General features: G+C 46.2%; 1 protein-coding gene across 1 annotated transcript in view; it reads right to left on the reverse strand.

Moving 5' to 3' along the window:
• LOC128710194 (reversion-inducing cysteine-rich protein with Kazal motifs) overlaps nt 1-18,680 on the reverse strand; it is a 37,261-nt gene that overhangs the window by 854 nt on the left and 17,727 nt on the right. Inside the window, exons 2-5 of the mRNA XM_053805238.1 lie at nt 14,162-14,217; nt 3,982-4,462; nt 3,489-3,905; nt 25-1,134 (exon numbers count right to left, since the gene is read on the reverse strand). Of these exons, the coding sequence (XP_053661213.1) occupies nt 25-1,134; nt 3,489-3,905; nt 3,982-4,462; nt 14,162-14,217 (2,064 nt within the window). The remainder of the gene's footprint in view (nt 1-24; nt 1,135-3,488; nt 3,906-3,981; nt 4,463-14,161; nt 14,218-18,680) is intronic.

Here is an 18,680-nt window from a genome sequence, read left to right on the forward strand (position 1 = left end):
CTGAGCGTCACGCTGTGACCCTACCGCATCGATACTGTGGACAGGGTTTATGCATCCCGGACAAGCAGACGTTCCATTCGGGGATACAAACCGACAGCGCACCACAGTCGATCCGTTCGCACGGATTCCGCGCCCGGCACGGACCGAACTCAATGTCGCCCTCCTGAATCCCGGCACACTTCGCCACACAGGCCGAAGGGTAGGTGTTACCATTGCGTCCACACACGGGCACGTAGTGTGGCGGGCAGTTACACGGCAAACTCGTGAACGACCTATCCACCGTAAGGCCCGGCACGTGGCACTGTCTCTTGGTGCAGGTGATTTCCTCGGCGAAGCAGCTGCACACGTTACACTCGACGTAGAAGTGGCTCAGATGGGCAAAGCGCTTCCCGGCCAACGTACACGAATCGTAGCTGATGCACGGCAACGGTTGACACTTTTCGATCCGTCCCGACTCACCACAGCGGCACACCTTCAGGCAGCCCTTCTGCGTCACCGACACTGGAATGCGCACGAACGCACCGACCGGCACCAGGTACGAGGACGCTTCGCCCAGCGGACAGCCGTTGATGCACTGGTAACCGAACGTACCGTCCCGATTGGCGACACATATCTGCGTTGCATTGCAGGGATTACCCTTGCAGGGTGACACTAGGCCCACGTCCGTTACTATCCGCTGCTCGCCATCCACCATACCGGTCGGCCCAATGCCGTGCGCCTGGAACCGTCCCATCGAGATGCAGGGCAGGGAGTTGTTTTGTGGTGCCAACTGCTGACAAAGCGCGGATACCGTGTGTCCACCCGGCATACGCTCCCAGTCGACGCAGTTCTTCAGCACCTCGTGACAGTCCTGCCGGCAGATGTGGTTCGTGTGGTAGCCCTTGGTGCAGGGTTTGATCTGCAGCGTGCAGGCGATCGACTTCCAGATCTCGTACGAACATTCGGTCTCGTTGCGTATCGGCAGATGCACGTCGCCGGGAAAGGGGATGAAGCCCTGCTGGCGCCACTGCTGCACATCACCCCGGGCGGCCATGTCCGACTGGTGCCGGCAGCTGCGGAACAGTTCCGTCGGACGGTTGTTGAAGTTGCTGCAGAACGACAGCCCGTCACAGCCCAGCTCGCACGGTTCGTCCACTGCAACGGGAGAGAGTCGGAGCAAGGACACGGGTTTTTGGGTGTAAGGTTGGATGATAACCGGTAGCATGCCACGCCACTGGCCGCACTCTTGCGCATGCGAGTGTTCAGATCAACCAGCGTGTCCACATTCTATTTTCCAAATGATAGCGCTTCTGACAGTTACTGCTCTTTAAGCGAAACGTCACGATCTAGTAGCTGCTGAAAGTTCTTTGAAAAGAAGAGCTTTTTCTCCACTTCTCTTTAACATTGAGCTTCCGGTTGTTATGACACTTGTAATGATGCTTATTGGTGGTGGTCTAAGCCTTGCTAATAGCGCATGCATTAAAAATTGGACTGATTTCAATGATTTATCATACAAATAATAACTGCCAGCACACGAGGAATTCTTATTTTGTAGCTATCTTATTAGCTGTCTTGTGGGTAGAAACAAATGATAACATTATCAATAAACTGTAACAACCACTACGGATATAGTTAAGCAACTGTGTTCGGTGGTTTGTTCGTACAGAAGACACCTAACCGAAGAGAATGCGTTTTACAACGTGAGTGCACTAAGTGTACTTCGGAAATTGCCTTTTATTATAGTTTTATACAACCAGACCAGAGCGTGGAACAGACTCCTAGCTCCAGTCACACAACATCATACGTGAGCGTGATAAAAAATCGCTCCCCTGGAGGGTCTGAGCAACTGGCCAAACGGTGAAGAACTATTTGGACATGATAGTCATTACTATGCCACTATGTTATGTGGATCAGGTCAGATACGTTTGAACTGCCTGTAGTCACCCAGAACTATAGCTGATAAAAGTCAGTTCGAAGAAGTTAGTCGTCGGATTTTTAATGTAAAACGAGGTTTATTTCACTTGCACTTGAGCGAACCGGTTCGTTCTTGGTGAAGAACTGAACGAACGGTACAGATTTTTCGTTAAAATTTTCAGATTTCATTAAAAAAGTGTCTCTCATACGTTATCTCGTTTTTGTAGTTTGCTCAACCTGCCGTTCCAGGACGGTCATTAAATGCTCCAACATTCGACGTGTAGTTCGCTCAATCTGCCGTTCCTGGTCGCTCACCAAACCTTTCTACATCCGACGGGTAGTTCGCTCTAGGTCGTTCCACCCACGTTACATTCCGTTCAACCTGCGTTATATGTCGCTCAACCTGCATTACGCGCAGTTCAATCTGCGTTACAAACCGTGCAACGTGCGTGAAACAGGTTGAATGCTGTTTCACAACTCGTTTAATTACTCTAGCGCAGAATTCACCTAATATCGATAGTTAAACGAGGGGATTATTTGCGAACTTCATCAACATAATTAGACGAACGTTCGTTCGTTCGTTCATTTAAAAGAACTGATCGAATTCTACAAGTTAAATTCTTGTGACCCAGCTTTAGTAACGAATGGCTTAGGGGTTGTACAATTTAAGTTATGCATCAACAAAAGTGGCATAGAAGTCTTCCATATCATTTTCTTGATAAATATCCTTCAGTTGTTGACGATCAGCAGAGAGGAATCGTATTTTGCTTCTTGCCTAGCAGTGATTTGAAATATGACCAATCATCAGTAAATAGCTCGCGGAACAATACATGATCTTCTGTACTGATTTGGCTTCGCCCATGATGCCAAGAAATCTCTGGAGGATGGTCTGGTTAAAAAACCCGTTAAAAAAACGTTTCACCAAGGATTATCTACTCCTCCTGACTATCTTCATCTGTCTAAGGGATTGACAGTCGACCAGGCCAGGGTCTTGAAAAAGTTTAACCAAATGCTGACATTTTGGGTGCTCTTTGCCGATTGTTGATCGTAGGACCATAGCTTTATTAAATGTAGAGTTTGTAGCAAAGTTTGTTTTTTAGAGCTTTTAGAAATCAGGTCATTTTTAAATGCATACGTTATTCTTGAGGTGTGACTTATTTGGTTGACACTTCTTCATGCCTTTCATATTCTAATGCATTTTTAAAAATTATTTTCAAGATACGACGCGACTCCATGTAATGCGATCAAACATCAAAACTACCAAAACAGCATGCAGTTAACTTGGCTAAACAAATAAAACACACATTTCATTCCCGTGTCTTGCTTTCATGCATTATGGTATATTATTTTCCTTTGATGAAACAAACAAAAAAAAACAAATAAAACAGAACAAAAAACAGACAACCAACACACTTGAACAGGCATCCCATGCGTGGTGGCGTGCGTCGTCGTCGGGCATGAGTTGCAATGCGAAAGGTTTTTCGCACGCATCAGGGGAAGTGGGGCTCACACCACACCGAACTGGATCGGGGCGGGTCAGTGTACGACGGCGCAACGAGGCCGCACCGTATCGGGTGACCACTCACACACCTTACCTTCGTCGATGCACTGCCGAAGGGCGTGTTCATCCGGTGCCGCCAAGCATTCCTGCTCAAAGTCAACCAAATTCGTCGTCCACTCGTTCGCGTAGGTCGTGGAGCAGAGGCGCCGGCACCGTACGGATTCGGCCTTCAGGCAGCAGTGCTGTTTCGCCGAGTCCATACCGATCTGGTTGATACGTGACACCTCGTTCGAGTTGGCCTGCTGACCGGCGGTCCGTTGTTTGTCCGCCTCCAGGAAACACTTCCACAGCGGTTGCGTCGGCATCAGGGCACCGCATCCGCCCCGGTGCTGCAGCAGATCAATCATCTCCTCCACCGTGTACGGGTCCGTGTCTGACCCGCCGGCGGTAAGCGTCTCGTGACAGACTCGACGACATTTCGGTTCCGGTGAGGCATCACAGCACGGGACATCTGCAGAATAAAGAGCAAGGTAAAGAGAAGGTAATGCGACTGGTGACAACTCGCATGGCGCAGGTTCATAACTCACATCGCTTCAGGTTCCGGTTGAAGGTCACATCGATGAATCCCTTGATGCACTGCATCACGTTACTGTTGTTGGTACGGCACGCCGTCAGCACCTGTTCGCGCAACGCTTTCGACGGTGTCTGGTAGCGCTGGAACACTTCGCCACACGCGTCGAGACATTCGGCGGTACGGGCACTGCTGCAGCACCGGTGACCATCCTCCTGACGTTTCAAGCATCCGAAGAGTTGCTGCTCATCGCTCGCCCGACACCCCGTCCGGAGATCGTCCCGCGTTGACCCCGTGGCACACGCGTGCTGACATCTGACGGACATCGCCAACGGGCAGCAGATTCGGCCCGGCCAGCCCGCACCCCGCTGGACGGCCACCATCGTCTCGTTCATGCACCGCCAGAAGGGGACCTGCTGGCGGGGACAGTACTTGCGCACGTCCACCAGTTTGGCCTCCCGTGAGCCTGGTTCGGACGCGATGCGTGCCAGCGACAGCTGCGAAGATAGAGAAGGAACACAGCGCGTCAAATCGGTGGCTATAAATGCATCGCAATTAGTATCCCACGCACTAGTTCCACTTGCGAATTGGCAGTTAAACGCGACAATGTACGGTGCCATGCGTGGGTTTATACTGGTAGCTATCTTTTGGACAGCTTCGACGGAACGGTTGACATTCAAGCAAGGCTTCGGCGTGGGATCTCTGAACAAACGCGATCGCCATGTTTGCAATGCAGTGCAGATTGAAAGCGATTTTTTCATTACACCCGCAGCGTGCCTGAGTGGACCAGTTGATGCAGTGGAACTTCAACTAATCGGCACAGAAGACTCCCCAAAAGTGACACCAAAGGCGCAGTGTAAAGTGAGGAAGTATCAATCACACCCGAAGTATATCTTTCTCAGTCACAACATAGCCCTGATGCAGGTTCAATGTGGACAGAGTTTGCTCGAAGCACAGCCTACCTCGTTTCGGGATAGTAAAAAAGGTGACCGTCTAATACTCGCAGGTGTTAACAAGTCGCTGCGCAAAGTGTACACACTGCTAGAGGTCCAGCGGTGTTTCGTTTGTCAAAAGGAGTACGCAGCGTTTGATTGCGGTCGACAGATCTGTCTTAAACCGGGCGGAAAGATCATCCGGAAGATGTCCCCGGTTGAGGTACGTACGGAAGCGCTCCTGGCAACACAGAATGCCACACGATAATACGGCTTGCATGTCTCGTCTGCAGGGTCTCGTTGGGGCCGGAATATTCACGCCGAATGCAACGCTTGTCGGTGTACTGTCGTACGGGTTTGCCAATGGGAGTCTTGTCGCGGAAAGGGTGATTTATTACAAACAGTTTCTTCAAACAACGATGCAGGAATTCGCAAGTGGTCAAGAATAATAGCCCCGGTGTGCCGAGTAGATTCAGTTTTATGTCTAATCGCCCAAGAACATGGCTGATTAGCGCTAGCGTACCAGCAGTTGTCCAATAAAACATCATCCCCATTATCGTGTGTATTTATTTTTAACTGTCCACTGGCGTGCGTTGTAGCACCGGAACCACCTGCTCTGTCTCTCCCGGGCACGTCCTCCAGCTGGGATGCACCTGAACACGGGCAGGCGGTCTTTTTTTTTTATTACCACAGGTACTGCAACATTTTACGCGACCGGTTCAGCGTCTTGCTGTGGCGATAAAGTTGAGCATGTCCCGCCGTGCCCTGCTCTGCCGTTCCAGGTCCGCGTACAGTGTTGCTTTGAGCTTTCGTCGGAACTGCCACACCCAAGTGTCCCGCCGTTCCCTGCTCTTCACAGCAAGTGCGGTTTCGATGGCGTCCATCTAGTGTGAGACAAGGAGGCAAAGATTGAAGTGCGTGCGGCAACGGAATCCTGCACTAGAATTCATACGACACCTGCTTAAGACAGTTGCTGTACAGTACGACCGTGCCGGGTACGGCCGGACAGGGAATACTTCGGCGTACTGCCAACACGCGGCACTCCCGGCAGGTCTTCGTCCGTGCGGTGAACGACATGGCGTAGGAAGCGATAAAGTTTCGTACCGTGCGATCAAGCACGGATCGGTTGCTGCCGTCTGAAGCACTGACCAGCGCAAGCAGGGGCACACGATGGCGGCAGGCCGGGTGCTGCCGCAAGCTAGCCACCTTTCGACCCAAACGCTCCCGGACGGTCGTTGCCGGTTGAATGTCACCATAAATCATCACAATTTGGTGCTTTCGATACGACCGGACACAGTCCGCATCGGTGACGTACGCCGTCGGGGACAGTTTTATGGCCCAGCAGAGTAACGTACGGTTGCTGGTGGATGCGTCGCGCAGTGCAACAAACTCGCCGCGCACGGGAGGCAGTGTTGCCAGCAAAAGCACGGTAACAGGCAAGAGCACGGTAAGGACGTTCATAGTATCTAGAACGATCGGTTAACTGGCACACTCTGCGATAACGGTGCGAGCTGGTAGTGTACGGCACCGACATCACCCTAGACGCATTCTGATCAGCCTGAAGGACGTGTGGCCGGAGGAGAGCGGAGGTTGATTTATCGATTTGCCGAAGGCAAACAGTAATTGCACCGCCAGCGTGGACACTTTTTGCCATTTTCACCTTCGATGCGTCGAGCGGGCGAGCTTGGCACATAAACAAGCAAGACGGGGGAACGGCAAGTGAACAAAGAAACACACGCGTATCAACAGATACGTCGTTTGCACAGGTTGTGTCGCGGGCAAGGTTGAGGAAATGTGGTTGCATGTGGAATATGCGTTTGATTGCTGATCGGTCAGTCATACTGCGCCCAGTGATGTTCGTGGAAGTGTAAGCGGAAGAGGAGACAGGCGAGGATGGCGAACGAGATGGAGTTTATTACCGTTTGGGAAGAGTTTTGGAAAGTTGGTGTTTTGAGAAGCGAGCCTTAGTTTGGTTTTGGTAGACACTCTTAACATGCGCTATTATGAGCATTTTTCAAACTTGCATAACCTTCGATGAAGAAATTCAAGAACAGTATTAGGATTTAAGGAATTTGTAGTTTTTATATCTTAATTTTATTGTTTTACTTTGCTGTTTAATTAGTTGCATTATTTTGCAAACGGCGAGGGGCAAATTCTGGCAACTGGTCATACTACAGTCTGAGGAAACTTCTCCACTCAAAACACCTGTCGCGTCGAACTAAGCTGGGACTATGTAGAACCTATATAGTTCCAGTACTCACATACGCCTCTGAAACATGGACTTTGTCCAAAACTGACGAAACCCTCTTAGCCGCGTTCGAGAAGAAGATGCTCAGAAGGACTTTTGGCCCCGTATGTGTGCAAGGACAATGGAAGAGCCCCTAAAATGACGAGCTTCATGAGTTGTACGACGAGCTTACTGTCGTACAGCGGATTAGATTTGCCAGACTCCGTTGGGCTGGTCATGTCATGAGAATGACACCAGACGACCCAGTTCGTAAAATCTTTTTAGGACGCGCAGATGGACAGCGGTGACGTGGTAGGCTCAGATTGAGATGAAGTTATGCGTCCGCCAGAAAGGCCGGGATGATGGATTGGTAGACGAAGACGAAGACGAAGTTGTACATAATGCTGAATACTAACTCCGTTTGCTCATAGAAAATTATATCAGTTTTCATCGAAACACAACAATCAGTGAAGACATAAATTGCTCACTTCAGTTGTTTCCCAGAAATGAATTGTTTGAAACAACCAACATTATTGTAATTTGGATTGTTTATTTGTCCTCTTTTAGCCTTCATTACCTGTTCCAAACAATCGAGCATGCTCTCCACCAGGTTCCTCATTATACTTTGAGCCAACTTCTTCCCAGTCGTTCTCCAGATACGCAAACAGTTATTTTTATGTGTAAAATCAATGTTGTCCAGCATAGTGGATACCTCCCAGTTGTGAGATCCAATATCATAAAAAAAATATTTGATATTCTGGAAAGTATACTTGGGATCGTTGTTCTGTTGAAATACGAACTTATCTTCATGGTCTCCAGGGTACACGATCGTAAATAGCTTCGGGGGTTCCTTTGAGGATGTTAATGAAGGATTTTTATGAGCCTTAAACTCCTTTTTATATAAAGGGCGCTCTGACAAAAAGTGTTCCATCTTTATGCTTCACCCTGCCTTGCATATGATGCTGTTGAAGCTCATCGTTCGATATATTCTACAACTCGAATTTTGATTCATACGTCCAGAGAAATCGTTTTGCAACACCTTAAAGGGTATACCAGCAAGTTCCCCAGTAAGCTTCAGCCGTTGGAACTTGTTTACGTCACTGAATATTGCTACTTTAGGCCTTTGATACGAGGTGACGACCAACAGTTCCATCTGGTACTGTTAACTGAAGGGTTTTAGGATATCTTCTGGATCTTTGGAAAAAATTGAGCCAGGCACTAAACCTTGCCTACCACTGCCCTGATTACCCAGAATACCAACGAGTATATTTCCCTTATTGTGCACTAATCATTTAACAGGTCGGCTGATAATTGTTTAGCCTGTCATATAGATGGCGCTAGTAGATTTAAATCCATATCAGTTTTAGATTGTACGAACCTTGAAACCAGTTCTGTCAAAATTTGATAGCAGACAATAACCTAGTGAGCTAGAGCATTTTGTGTGACGCAACTTTTGTGTTTTAAGTAATAATGGAAAAGAAGGAATTTCGCGTGATGATAAAGTATTAGTATTTGAAGGGGAAAATACAGTTGAAATCAAAACTTCGCTTGATGAAGAGTGTTTGGACACTGCTCCACCAAAATCAACCGTAAAATATTGGTATGCTAAATTTAAACGTCGTGAAATGAGCACTGAGGACGGTGAGCACAGTAGACGCCCAAAAGAGGTGGTTACAGACGAAAACATTTAAAAAATCCACAAAATTATTACAAGCAACCGTAATGTGAAGTTGATCGAGATAGCTGACACCCTAAAGATATCTAAGGAACGTATTGGACATATCGTTCACGAATATTTAGATATAAGAAAGATCTGTGCAAAATGGGTGCCGCGCGAGCTCTCATTTCACCAAAACCAACTACGAGTTGATGATTCAAAGCAGTGTTTGGAGCTATTTGACGGATCTAGCGGTGAGCGGAGTAGGCGGTCGCCATTGGCGGGCCTCGCCATTTGGGGAGCCACAAAAAAGCCGTTTAGTAGGAAGAACTGCATGAATTATACCCGAAATGGGCCCAAAAAGCGTCGTTTTAAATCTCTCCGTATGCAAGAGGGGCCTCGATATACTTCGAGGGGGTATATACAAGGGGCCTCTGGAGAAAGTGAAGGGCCTCGCCGAATGAAGAGGTAATCATCGAAACTGAGGCTTTTTTACTTCTACAAAAATGGTCTCAAAAAATTGGAATACCGCTATAATCGGTTTATCACCCTTCAAGGGATGTATGTTAAATAATAAAAAAATAATTCTGCAAAAATATTGTGTTTTACTATCACAGACCAAACAACTATCAGCCCACCCCACTTTGAATGAAATTTATTATATCATTTATTTCTTGCAAGGTCGCATGGTTCCATGCTGTCCTTCCCCATATGCTGGGCGGCTCACATGGCGTGCGCTTCTATGAAACATGTTACAAAAATTATCCCCGAAAACATTACCATAAATTTTAAGTAATAATATCACAACCGACCCCCTAATAATGTTCCCACCGAAATAGCTCGCACCAAGGACGAACGAACTGGTTTTCGTCTTCTTGGTTGTGTGCGTTTTGGCACGGTGTCTGTTCCCCTATTCCCGCCAGCTAATTGCATTCCGTTCATTGGAACGAACCGGACACCATCTTACCATGCGTGTTAATTAATTGGTAGCTGCACCATTAAACCGTCATCGGGAGCGTTTTCACTTCACTTTCCCTTTGTACGAGAGCCTACGCAACAGTGTTTACGGGCGGGCGGGACATGTACCGCACGCCGCCCGAACGCGTACAAGAAGCTGCACGGTCAATTTACGGCAGTCTTCGTCCTGCACAGCCACTCGGACGGTGACAAATGTGGCAGTTTGTGTTTTTCGATTAGGAAACGGATCATGATTCCGCTAATGAATCAATCTACACAACCCGGCGTGATACCGTGCGCTACAGTTAATGTATCGTCCAACACGCACCGCGACGGAAAGTTCTAAATAGAACGTGCCCGAACGGTGGTTCACAGACCGAACCGGGCAGGATCATTTACTGTGGCAAATGTATTAATTACCGTCCTGTTCGTGTGGCCCTACAGTCGAAAAAAGCGGACGACACAAAGTTTATTCGAAAATCAAGCAAGGAACCTGTTGACCTAAAATTAAATTTCAACCTGCGGTTGTGCTATCAAGTTACTCGGCCCGCTTTCACGGTCTTCGTCCGGCAGGTTAACTAATTGTGCAAACCGTGCCCAACCTTTAACTGATCTCTTTCCTCTCCATTCGACACCGATACCGACGGCCAAACCGATGGCAGTTAATTAAAAATTCAAAATTATTCAAAATACAAATCGAGCTGCCCACTGGAAACCGGGCGGCGAAAACGGCGCGCACATTCGTTTCTTCCCCAAACACCATCTCGTTGAAAGTCATGGGAAAAAACGGATCTTAATCTCGACAGGATGTCAACCCGCGGTGCTTCACCGAATGGCAAGACGACGGTGCATCGAAGCATTGAAGGTATTCCTTTTGTTTTCCGTTTTTTTTTTTGGACAGAGTTCGTCCAAGAAATAGAAGGTCGAAATTATGCTTCATAATTTATTGCTGATGGCGTGACGGTAATTCGTTCTTTGGATCTATCGGTATTCCTTGTGACAGAGGAACCGAGAGAGAGAGAGAAAAAAAACGGACTGAAAACAAACTAGCAACAAATCGTAACCGCAGAGCTTTTGGATGGCATGTAGGAGAACCTTTCGAAATTCGATAATATGGCCGATAGATGGTGAATTTATACATCCTCACGGTTCGCTGAGGGTGGACGTTTGTGGTCAAAACTGAAACGATACGCCATCTTCGATAAGGGACACATTTTTAACCCAATAAATGCTAACCGTTCTTCGATCGGTAGCGGATCGAATCTATAAGTCATCATCTACCTGCGCAGTAAAATTTATTATACAATGAGACAACGATAACTTAGGACGGTTTAAAAAATGAGGAATTTTAAGCAGTTTTGATGATTTATTAGGAAGGAAAACGATTCCAGCATGATGAGAATGCTAAACATTGTAGCAACACAATAGTGTTTAACACAATAAACTTCCAGACAACAAGTATGCTCTCAGACTAAAAAGGGGACTTATTAAAAATTTCACACTTCTTTTCAATGTTCTTCATTTTTTAACTATAGCGGTGTCGATCTACACGCGACAGGATCGGTCCAATCCCCCGTAGCAAGGACTGACTATCCGGCTACGTGGTCTATTAAGTCTACTAAGCCAGAAGGGGCAGGCTTGATCTAGAAGGTCGTTACGTCAAGACGAGGGAGATAGAATGGGAATTTGTTAAGTTTGACATCCGTGTCTATTCAAGAATCAAGGGCAGGTTCTTCTACAAGAGCACTATTAATGTTAACAGTGCGCACTTTGAAGACCCCGTGGTCTTTACTAAATCTGTAACTCAATTGATGTAGGTAAAGTTAGTTGGGGTGGTCTTCACACGGCAGAAAGGGGACAAAATCTCATCCAGATAAATACCCCGTACGTAACATTGCTTACTTAGCCACAGGTAAATTAAAAAAGAGAGCCAGAATAGGCAGGCCTTAGCTTGAGGTTGTTGTGTCGGTAAAGTAAAGGGTAAAGTTATGTTAGATATCTGTGAGGAAGTCTTTTTTGTTTTGACTTTGAACTTTGAAGAATGACAGCGATGTTCAACGAATGAACGAGAATTATTGGTGCAGCAACTCAGATAGCTCATAGAATGTTGTGAAATAGTCACGAAACGGTTATTCTCACGAATATGGCTTTTCTCTTGAAGCAAGCGTCTAGACTAGTCATATAATCGTCTTTCGGTTTGCTCATTTGCCAAGTTCATTTACATTTCAATTTAGAAGTCAATTTTGTTTAGCCAGAGGAATTCTATATTCTACTCTAGATGAATTATCAAGAATTCTTCAGAGATGTCAAACACAAGGTTGAAAGTACCTGTAACATTTTAATTGCAATGCTCCATGTAACCGGTTTCTAGTACCTTTCAGTATTTCTCACAAATATGTTAATAATGAGTGGAGATGGGAACAAACATCTCTTAGAAAAGAAGACCGAATAGCTATAAAGAGCATAAAGAAGTAATTAGAAAGTTCTTTGAAGCGGAATACCTGATAAGCCGAGCATCTCAACTAGTTTGTGTTTCATACTGCTTCTTTGCAGGCTCTGGTCATAAAGCAAACGAGAAAGATATTCTTTAATACCTGTAAATTTCAAGGATATATTAAAACGCAGGATCTGATCTCGTAAAAGACGTCTTAGCATCGTAAAAGTGAGATTTTGTGGAGCTCCCATGATATGCTCTTCAACGTAGTACGTCCGGTGCGACGATGTTAAGACAACAGAGGTACTCTAGCTCGAGATTCCACACCATTTACTGATATTATAATTTAACGACATGCTCTATAGCGGTCAGAGCCCCTTAATCTCAAAGCCCAGAATTCAGAGTCGCATCCATGTCTAATAATGTACAATATCATCGATACAATGACTCAAACCCCTTTATTTGGTAGCTAATTCTGGTAAATCGATCTAAATGATCAAGTTCAGGATTGTAGCCATTAGCCGGCTGTATATTAAAACACTCACAAGAACATTCCCATTCGAAAGAATCATCAAGCTATTTTATTTGCTCGCCAATGCCATGCCTCAAAACCTGCCAAACGTAAGCGACTCTTCTTTGCTCCACGTTTGACTGGATTTGGCAGTTCATTGCAATTTTGCGTGGCTATAATCTTTCTTTATGGCATATTGATTAACCGATCCACGGTGCTTAGGTTGGTGCCGTAAATATGCAAAGAACGATTCCAATAAAGCTGTCAACTGTATTCATGTGCGGCGGCAAACGAGTATTTCAATGTCATGCATTGGTTTTATAAAGCAAACAATGCAACGGTAACCGAATAATCGGCCTATCGTAAATACCATCGTATAAAACATTAGCAGTGATGACTGGCTATTGCCACTGATGCCACCACCGCCGTATATTCAAATGAGTGAATCTAACCACCAAACTTTTGCATTCAATTATCTTGCCTTTTTCGTACTGTTGCCTTCATCTGCGTCAAATCTTGTACACCTCGTTGGAAAGCAACACGTCGGATTTACCAGGACGCTACAGGAAGGGCACGAAGATCAAGATAATCGAACACGGTCGACACCCGTGGTTAGGACAAAAATGAAGAGAAAAAAAACCACTGTGATTGTTTCGGCAGAGAAAAACAAAAAAAAAACATTCCTGAAGTGCTCCGACACTATGGGGGAAGGATTGAAATACCGAGAAGTTTAAACGCTCCCAAAAACAACATGGCAACACACAATCCAAATCCACAGCACAAAACAAACAGCATAGAAATGAAACTCCTTCGAAATAAATCATACGTCAGTACATAGGATTCCGATTCCGGGAAGCACTGGCTGGCGTTCTCCCGGCGGTGGGCTACGGTTTATGAATAAAAATTTCGTTTATTAACCGGCCAACTCTTCCTGCTTATTCAATTTGCCGAAGTGTTCCGCTACCAGTAACAACAGCATGGCGCGGCACACACATTAATTTGCATTCCATAAACAACCCAGGAAAAAAAATCGGAGTACCGTGGGTGTGTGGGAACCATGGGATGGGATTTGAATTCGGAAAATTAATAAAGTGACAGATGGTTATACGGCGATAATGACTCCCCAAAACTGACACCGGTTGCAAGGGAGCGGATGGAACGTACCGAAACCATCGTACATGGTTCCTATCCGCCAGCCAACCAAACACGCCCCGAACGGATGCTAAGTGAGACATTTATCGAAAGGTGCTCGTACGGGCGATATCTTGATCCAACTGCGACTCGATCCATCATTTTTCCCTGTTACGGCCTGCTTTTCGTGTTGGTTTGATATTGCCTCGCAATGATCTTGTCCGATCATACGTGCGCTCATGGTGCGATCCCTCCTTCGGACGATGCTTGCCGACAACTTGACAGGAAATGGGGCGGGCATATGGGTGTGTGTGCTGAGGAGGGTGGAGTTTTTGATTGATACTTACATTCTCGCAGGCCGCCTTGCAAGATCCCTGAACCTCGGCGCAGCATCGGAAGATATCTGCGGAGCGCATAAAGAGAGAAGCGGAAAGATTAGATGCGATACGTTCGTATGAGGGTATCGGAAAGCGCTTCAACCATGTTCAGAAACGATAAAGCAACATGACAGGCGCAGATGAACGGATAATGAATTAAACGCGGCAGGCGACAGCGCACAATCTACCGGTGCCCTTTGGAACATGGATGCATTCCGCACAGAATCGGTGGTGCAATTCCTCCAGAGACGCAGTTCTCTTGTTTTTTCAGCGTGGGCCGCAGCATGTTAAATCGAGCAGACAGAAGTACCGTGCGGAGAGATGGAAGGTGAGTGAAATTTATTATGCAAATGTTATGCCCTACCCGTGCGGGTATCACGCTGTGCCGGCCCAGAATCAATTATAACACTGCAAAAGCTCTGCGAACGGCACCGCTTGAATGCAAGAGCCTAGCGAGGCGGAACAGCTTTTGTGGACTTTTCTCACCTGATTGTAATTTAGATTAGCCCCGTGACTGGAGTGCCCTAGGAGTATTTTGGGGAAGGATTTTGGGAGATTTTCTGTGATTTGTAAAGGTGTACAGCAACTTCATACCAGCACCCAGGAGTTTAGGAAAATTGGTTAACACCGAGTTATGTGAAGCGAATTCAAATATTCAAACGAGATACAACGAGAACTTGACTTGCTGGATATTTTATTTGGGAATGCAAAACTTTGTTTAAGGACAGCAAAGCATCAAACTTGGTTCTTGGTCCCAATTTTTGGATAAAACACTGAGTTATCTCTCTGGTTTCATGAGGTTAGGTGGCAGAAATAAACGAGCTGACCCATTGTGGAGCAAAATATTCTTTTGAAGTTTGAAGTCTCCTATTACCAAGCATACAGATGTTATGGCAACGTGTACGATGTAAGTAATTTTCCCAACGGCACGTAGTCATTTCATTCATGTTGTGATCACATTAATACGCGATGAGTATCACATGACATGGAATAAATTTCGCCAGTGAGAGATAAACGATCCTATACGGTTCGGTTCTAACCGTGCGCTTCTGAGTGGTGAATGATAGCGAATTGTAATTAAAATTAACACGTACTGTAAATAACCTTCAGGTGTGCGAAAGCTCTTGTTATGGAATGCCAAATTCGATAAGCAGCTACTTTGTGGTTAGACTAAGTTAAAAGCTAGACTTGTATACTGCAGTAGAGAGACTTTATGATGAGACAAAATTGGAGTATCTCCTGCTACAAAGTTAAACAAATAGGCGGCACTGATTATTTCCAACGGAGTATTACTAGGAAAATAAAGTAAATAGAGCTTAAACTACTGGAATGTTTGAGTGTCACGGAAGTTACTGACCACAGTGCCGCTCCGAAACGGTTTCTTTAGTGGTTTATACTTGCTACAGAAGTTATCTAAATCTGGTGCTACCAATAATTAATTTCGATGTTTGTAACAGAATCTCTATTAGAGACGACGTTTTTCTGGCACTGTGGGTGGTCAAATAAAATGAAGGCTTATTGGAGAACTATATAAAGAACTATATAAAAATCCTCTATACAATCTTATTTATATACACATTTAGTGCAAATATTTGGAGTATCGAAACTACGATATTACCAGCCATCTTTCCTGCCTGCTTGATACTTTCGAAAACATCTGCTACATAGGAGAACTAAATTTCCATAGAAGGTTCTCTCCGGTATGTTTTGCCTCTGTGTCTCGGATTATTCACTCTGGCGTGAAGTTGGGGAGCAGATAGGAACGAATTTCTCTCTAACAATGCCATTTGGTAGTAGTCAAGAGCAAGACTGATTCACCTTCACCGAGACCGAGCTTGCCTACTCATCAACCTGGCACTAGAGAGGGTCCATCCAACTCTTGGAAGTGGAAACTTCAGGGACCATCTCCTATAAATCAATCCAGACCCTGTTATACGTTGATGACAAGGACATCATTGGTTTACGGTTCTCCTGCGTCGCGATGGAAAACCTTGGATTGGAGATTTAAAAAAAACTAAATTGATGGTGGCACAACCAGCAGCTTGATAATACTTCTCTACTATATAGCATTCATATAATTCCAGTAGTCCCATACGCCTCTGTCACATGGATCTGTCCAAAACTGACGATACCTTCTTAGACGCGTTCGAGAGGAAGATGCTCAGAAGGACTCATTGCCGTACAGTGGATTAGACTAACCACTTAAATCTGGCTCCGGTGCGCTGGGCACGTTATGAGAATGACACCAGACCTTCAGCTCGTAAAGCCCTTTTAGGCCTTCAGAACAAAGACTAGGACTAGGAAGGACTAGATCCTTGCACATGGACAGCGGAGGCGTGGCAGACCCGGATTGAGATGGAGTGAATGGCGTTGATGTGTCCGCCAGTTATGCCGGGATAATGGTTCGGCTGGCGATCGAGCTCGAGCGGTTAAGAGAATTCCTACAGCAGGTGAATAACGCGAAGTGTTTGTAGCGTGCAATAAGTAAGTAAGTAATTAAGTTTGTTCAAAAGAAGGCTCAAAATGAGAACATCCCAATGCAAAAGGAGCATTCGATGTTTAAAAACCGAGCTAAATGATTGTCAGACAAAGGCTATGTCGGTTTTAATACATCACAAGTAAGCATCATCTTGTAGCATAATAAGAAAATATTGTGAAACCCATTTTTCAAAGAACAGACCAACTAGCAAGTGCATAAATTATTGCGCTCTTGGGAGTACGCTTCCAGATGGTTTGTTTGATGTCTGTCTCGAGCAAATTATAACACTAAATCATATTTTCACAGCTTCAACAACCGTCGGGCTCTTTTGCACCCGTGTGTTGTCGCTGGTGTTGCGTTTGTTTTGCACGCATCTGCATCCAAACCCAAAAAAACAAAGCGAGATGAAAAGAGAGCATTCCAAAGATCACATCCAATGTCTCGGCTTCCGTCTCAAGCAAATCCGTCCGGCAGCGAAGCGGGAAAGCGTCAAACGGGCACTCTAAATTTAGTTTGTCCTCCGTCAGTTCGCATCACCGTTCATCATCTATCGTGACAAAATCTTCGCACCACGCAGACAAGTACTTGGCCTACTTCGGGGGCAACGTTCTTCAGGTTTTTTTTTTTTTGCATCCCACGTACGGAGGGGATCGCACGCATCGACGATGTGTACGTAGGCCTTGTGTGTGTATGTTTGAATGCAAAATGTGTTCCCATTCTAAGGCAACACTTGCTTTGCGTGAACCGGCAGCGGATACCTAGCTGCTAGAAAGTGTGAAAATAATACCAACAAAGATGGTTTCTTTTGCTAGAATTTCACACTTACACAGACGTTGACCTCCGGACACACTTTGATTTTGACATTCATGGAGAGCATGGCGAAGGAGACACGGGAGGAGTAGCTGTGGCAGATGGAAAGCCATACTTCATCAAAAGACCCGAGAACTAAATGACGCTGCAATAGGTTGTTGAAAAGCAGTGATCGACGGATGAGGTTAATTTTAGACCACAGGTAGAGTGTAGGACTGAGCTGATCGCTTATGTCGCACTTGTTTTACATCTGGCACCAAAACAAACCAAAATGTCTAGACGATTTCGTTTTTGCCATCTTTAGTGTTCCTAGTGCTTACGATCAACTCGATCCTCTCTTCTTGTAATGTTTCGTTCAACAGTGGAAGTGACGAGTCTATGGACATCTCTTACGCCTTCATTCTAAGCATGACCAGCTTTCTTGTCCCACGTTAAACGAAAAAGGAAAGAGCACTCACGTGCTTTTGGAGGTGTAGCGCTGTGTACATTACATCAGCGCAGGTGCATGCTTTCTTCACTTTCTCGCGCGATGATAAGAAATCGAGCGTGGACAAAAACGTTTGCGGGCATGCAAAACGTGCCATTTTTCGGGACCTGTGTACCACCGACAGCCGGGTGCGTATAAAAGCCCTTGCAGGCTTGTGACAGAGCATCATAACACCTCTCCAGTGCACGGGTGCAAAACGAGTGCAACAATGAAGCAGCTGGTGTGTGTCGTAGTGTTGGCTTTGGTGGCACCGAACCTGATTGCCGGTGACTGTGACACCAAGGGGGTGATCGTCGAGAAGAGCTTCCCGCAGTCGGTGCACGACTGTACCGAGTATCTGCAGATCCCGAAGGAACGGTTAATGCAGTACATGGCCAACGAGTTCCCGCCCGATGATGAGACGAAGTGTTTGCTGTTCTGCGTCGGAGTCGACTTGGGCTGGTGGAACAATACGTGCGGTTTGCAGGTACCGTCCATCGTGAGCTACTTCCAGCCCGTGCAGGGCGACAAGCAGTACGAAAAGCGCACCAAGGAATGTTTGGAACGGCGTGTGGGAGCGATCGAGTCGCCGAACAGCTGCTGCCAGGCGTACGAAACCTTCCAGTGTTACTTCCAGGAGTTTGGAAACCTCGTCACCTGCCCACAGTACGTCCGTTCGACGAAGCTGCAAGCTACGCAGGCCGCACTCGACTGTCTGGTGATGTTGCGCTATC

The sequence above is a fragment of the Anopheles marshallii genome, chromosome 2 (genome assembly GCF_943734725.1).
Source record: "Anopheles marshallii chromosome 2, idAnoMarsDA_429_01, whole genome shotgun sequence".
Classification (NCBI taxonomy): domain Eukaryota; kingdom Metazoa; phylum Arthropoda; class Insecta; order Diptera; family Culicidae; genus Anopheles; species Anopheles marshallii.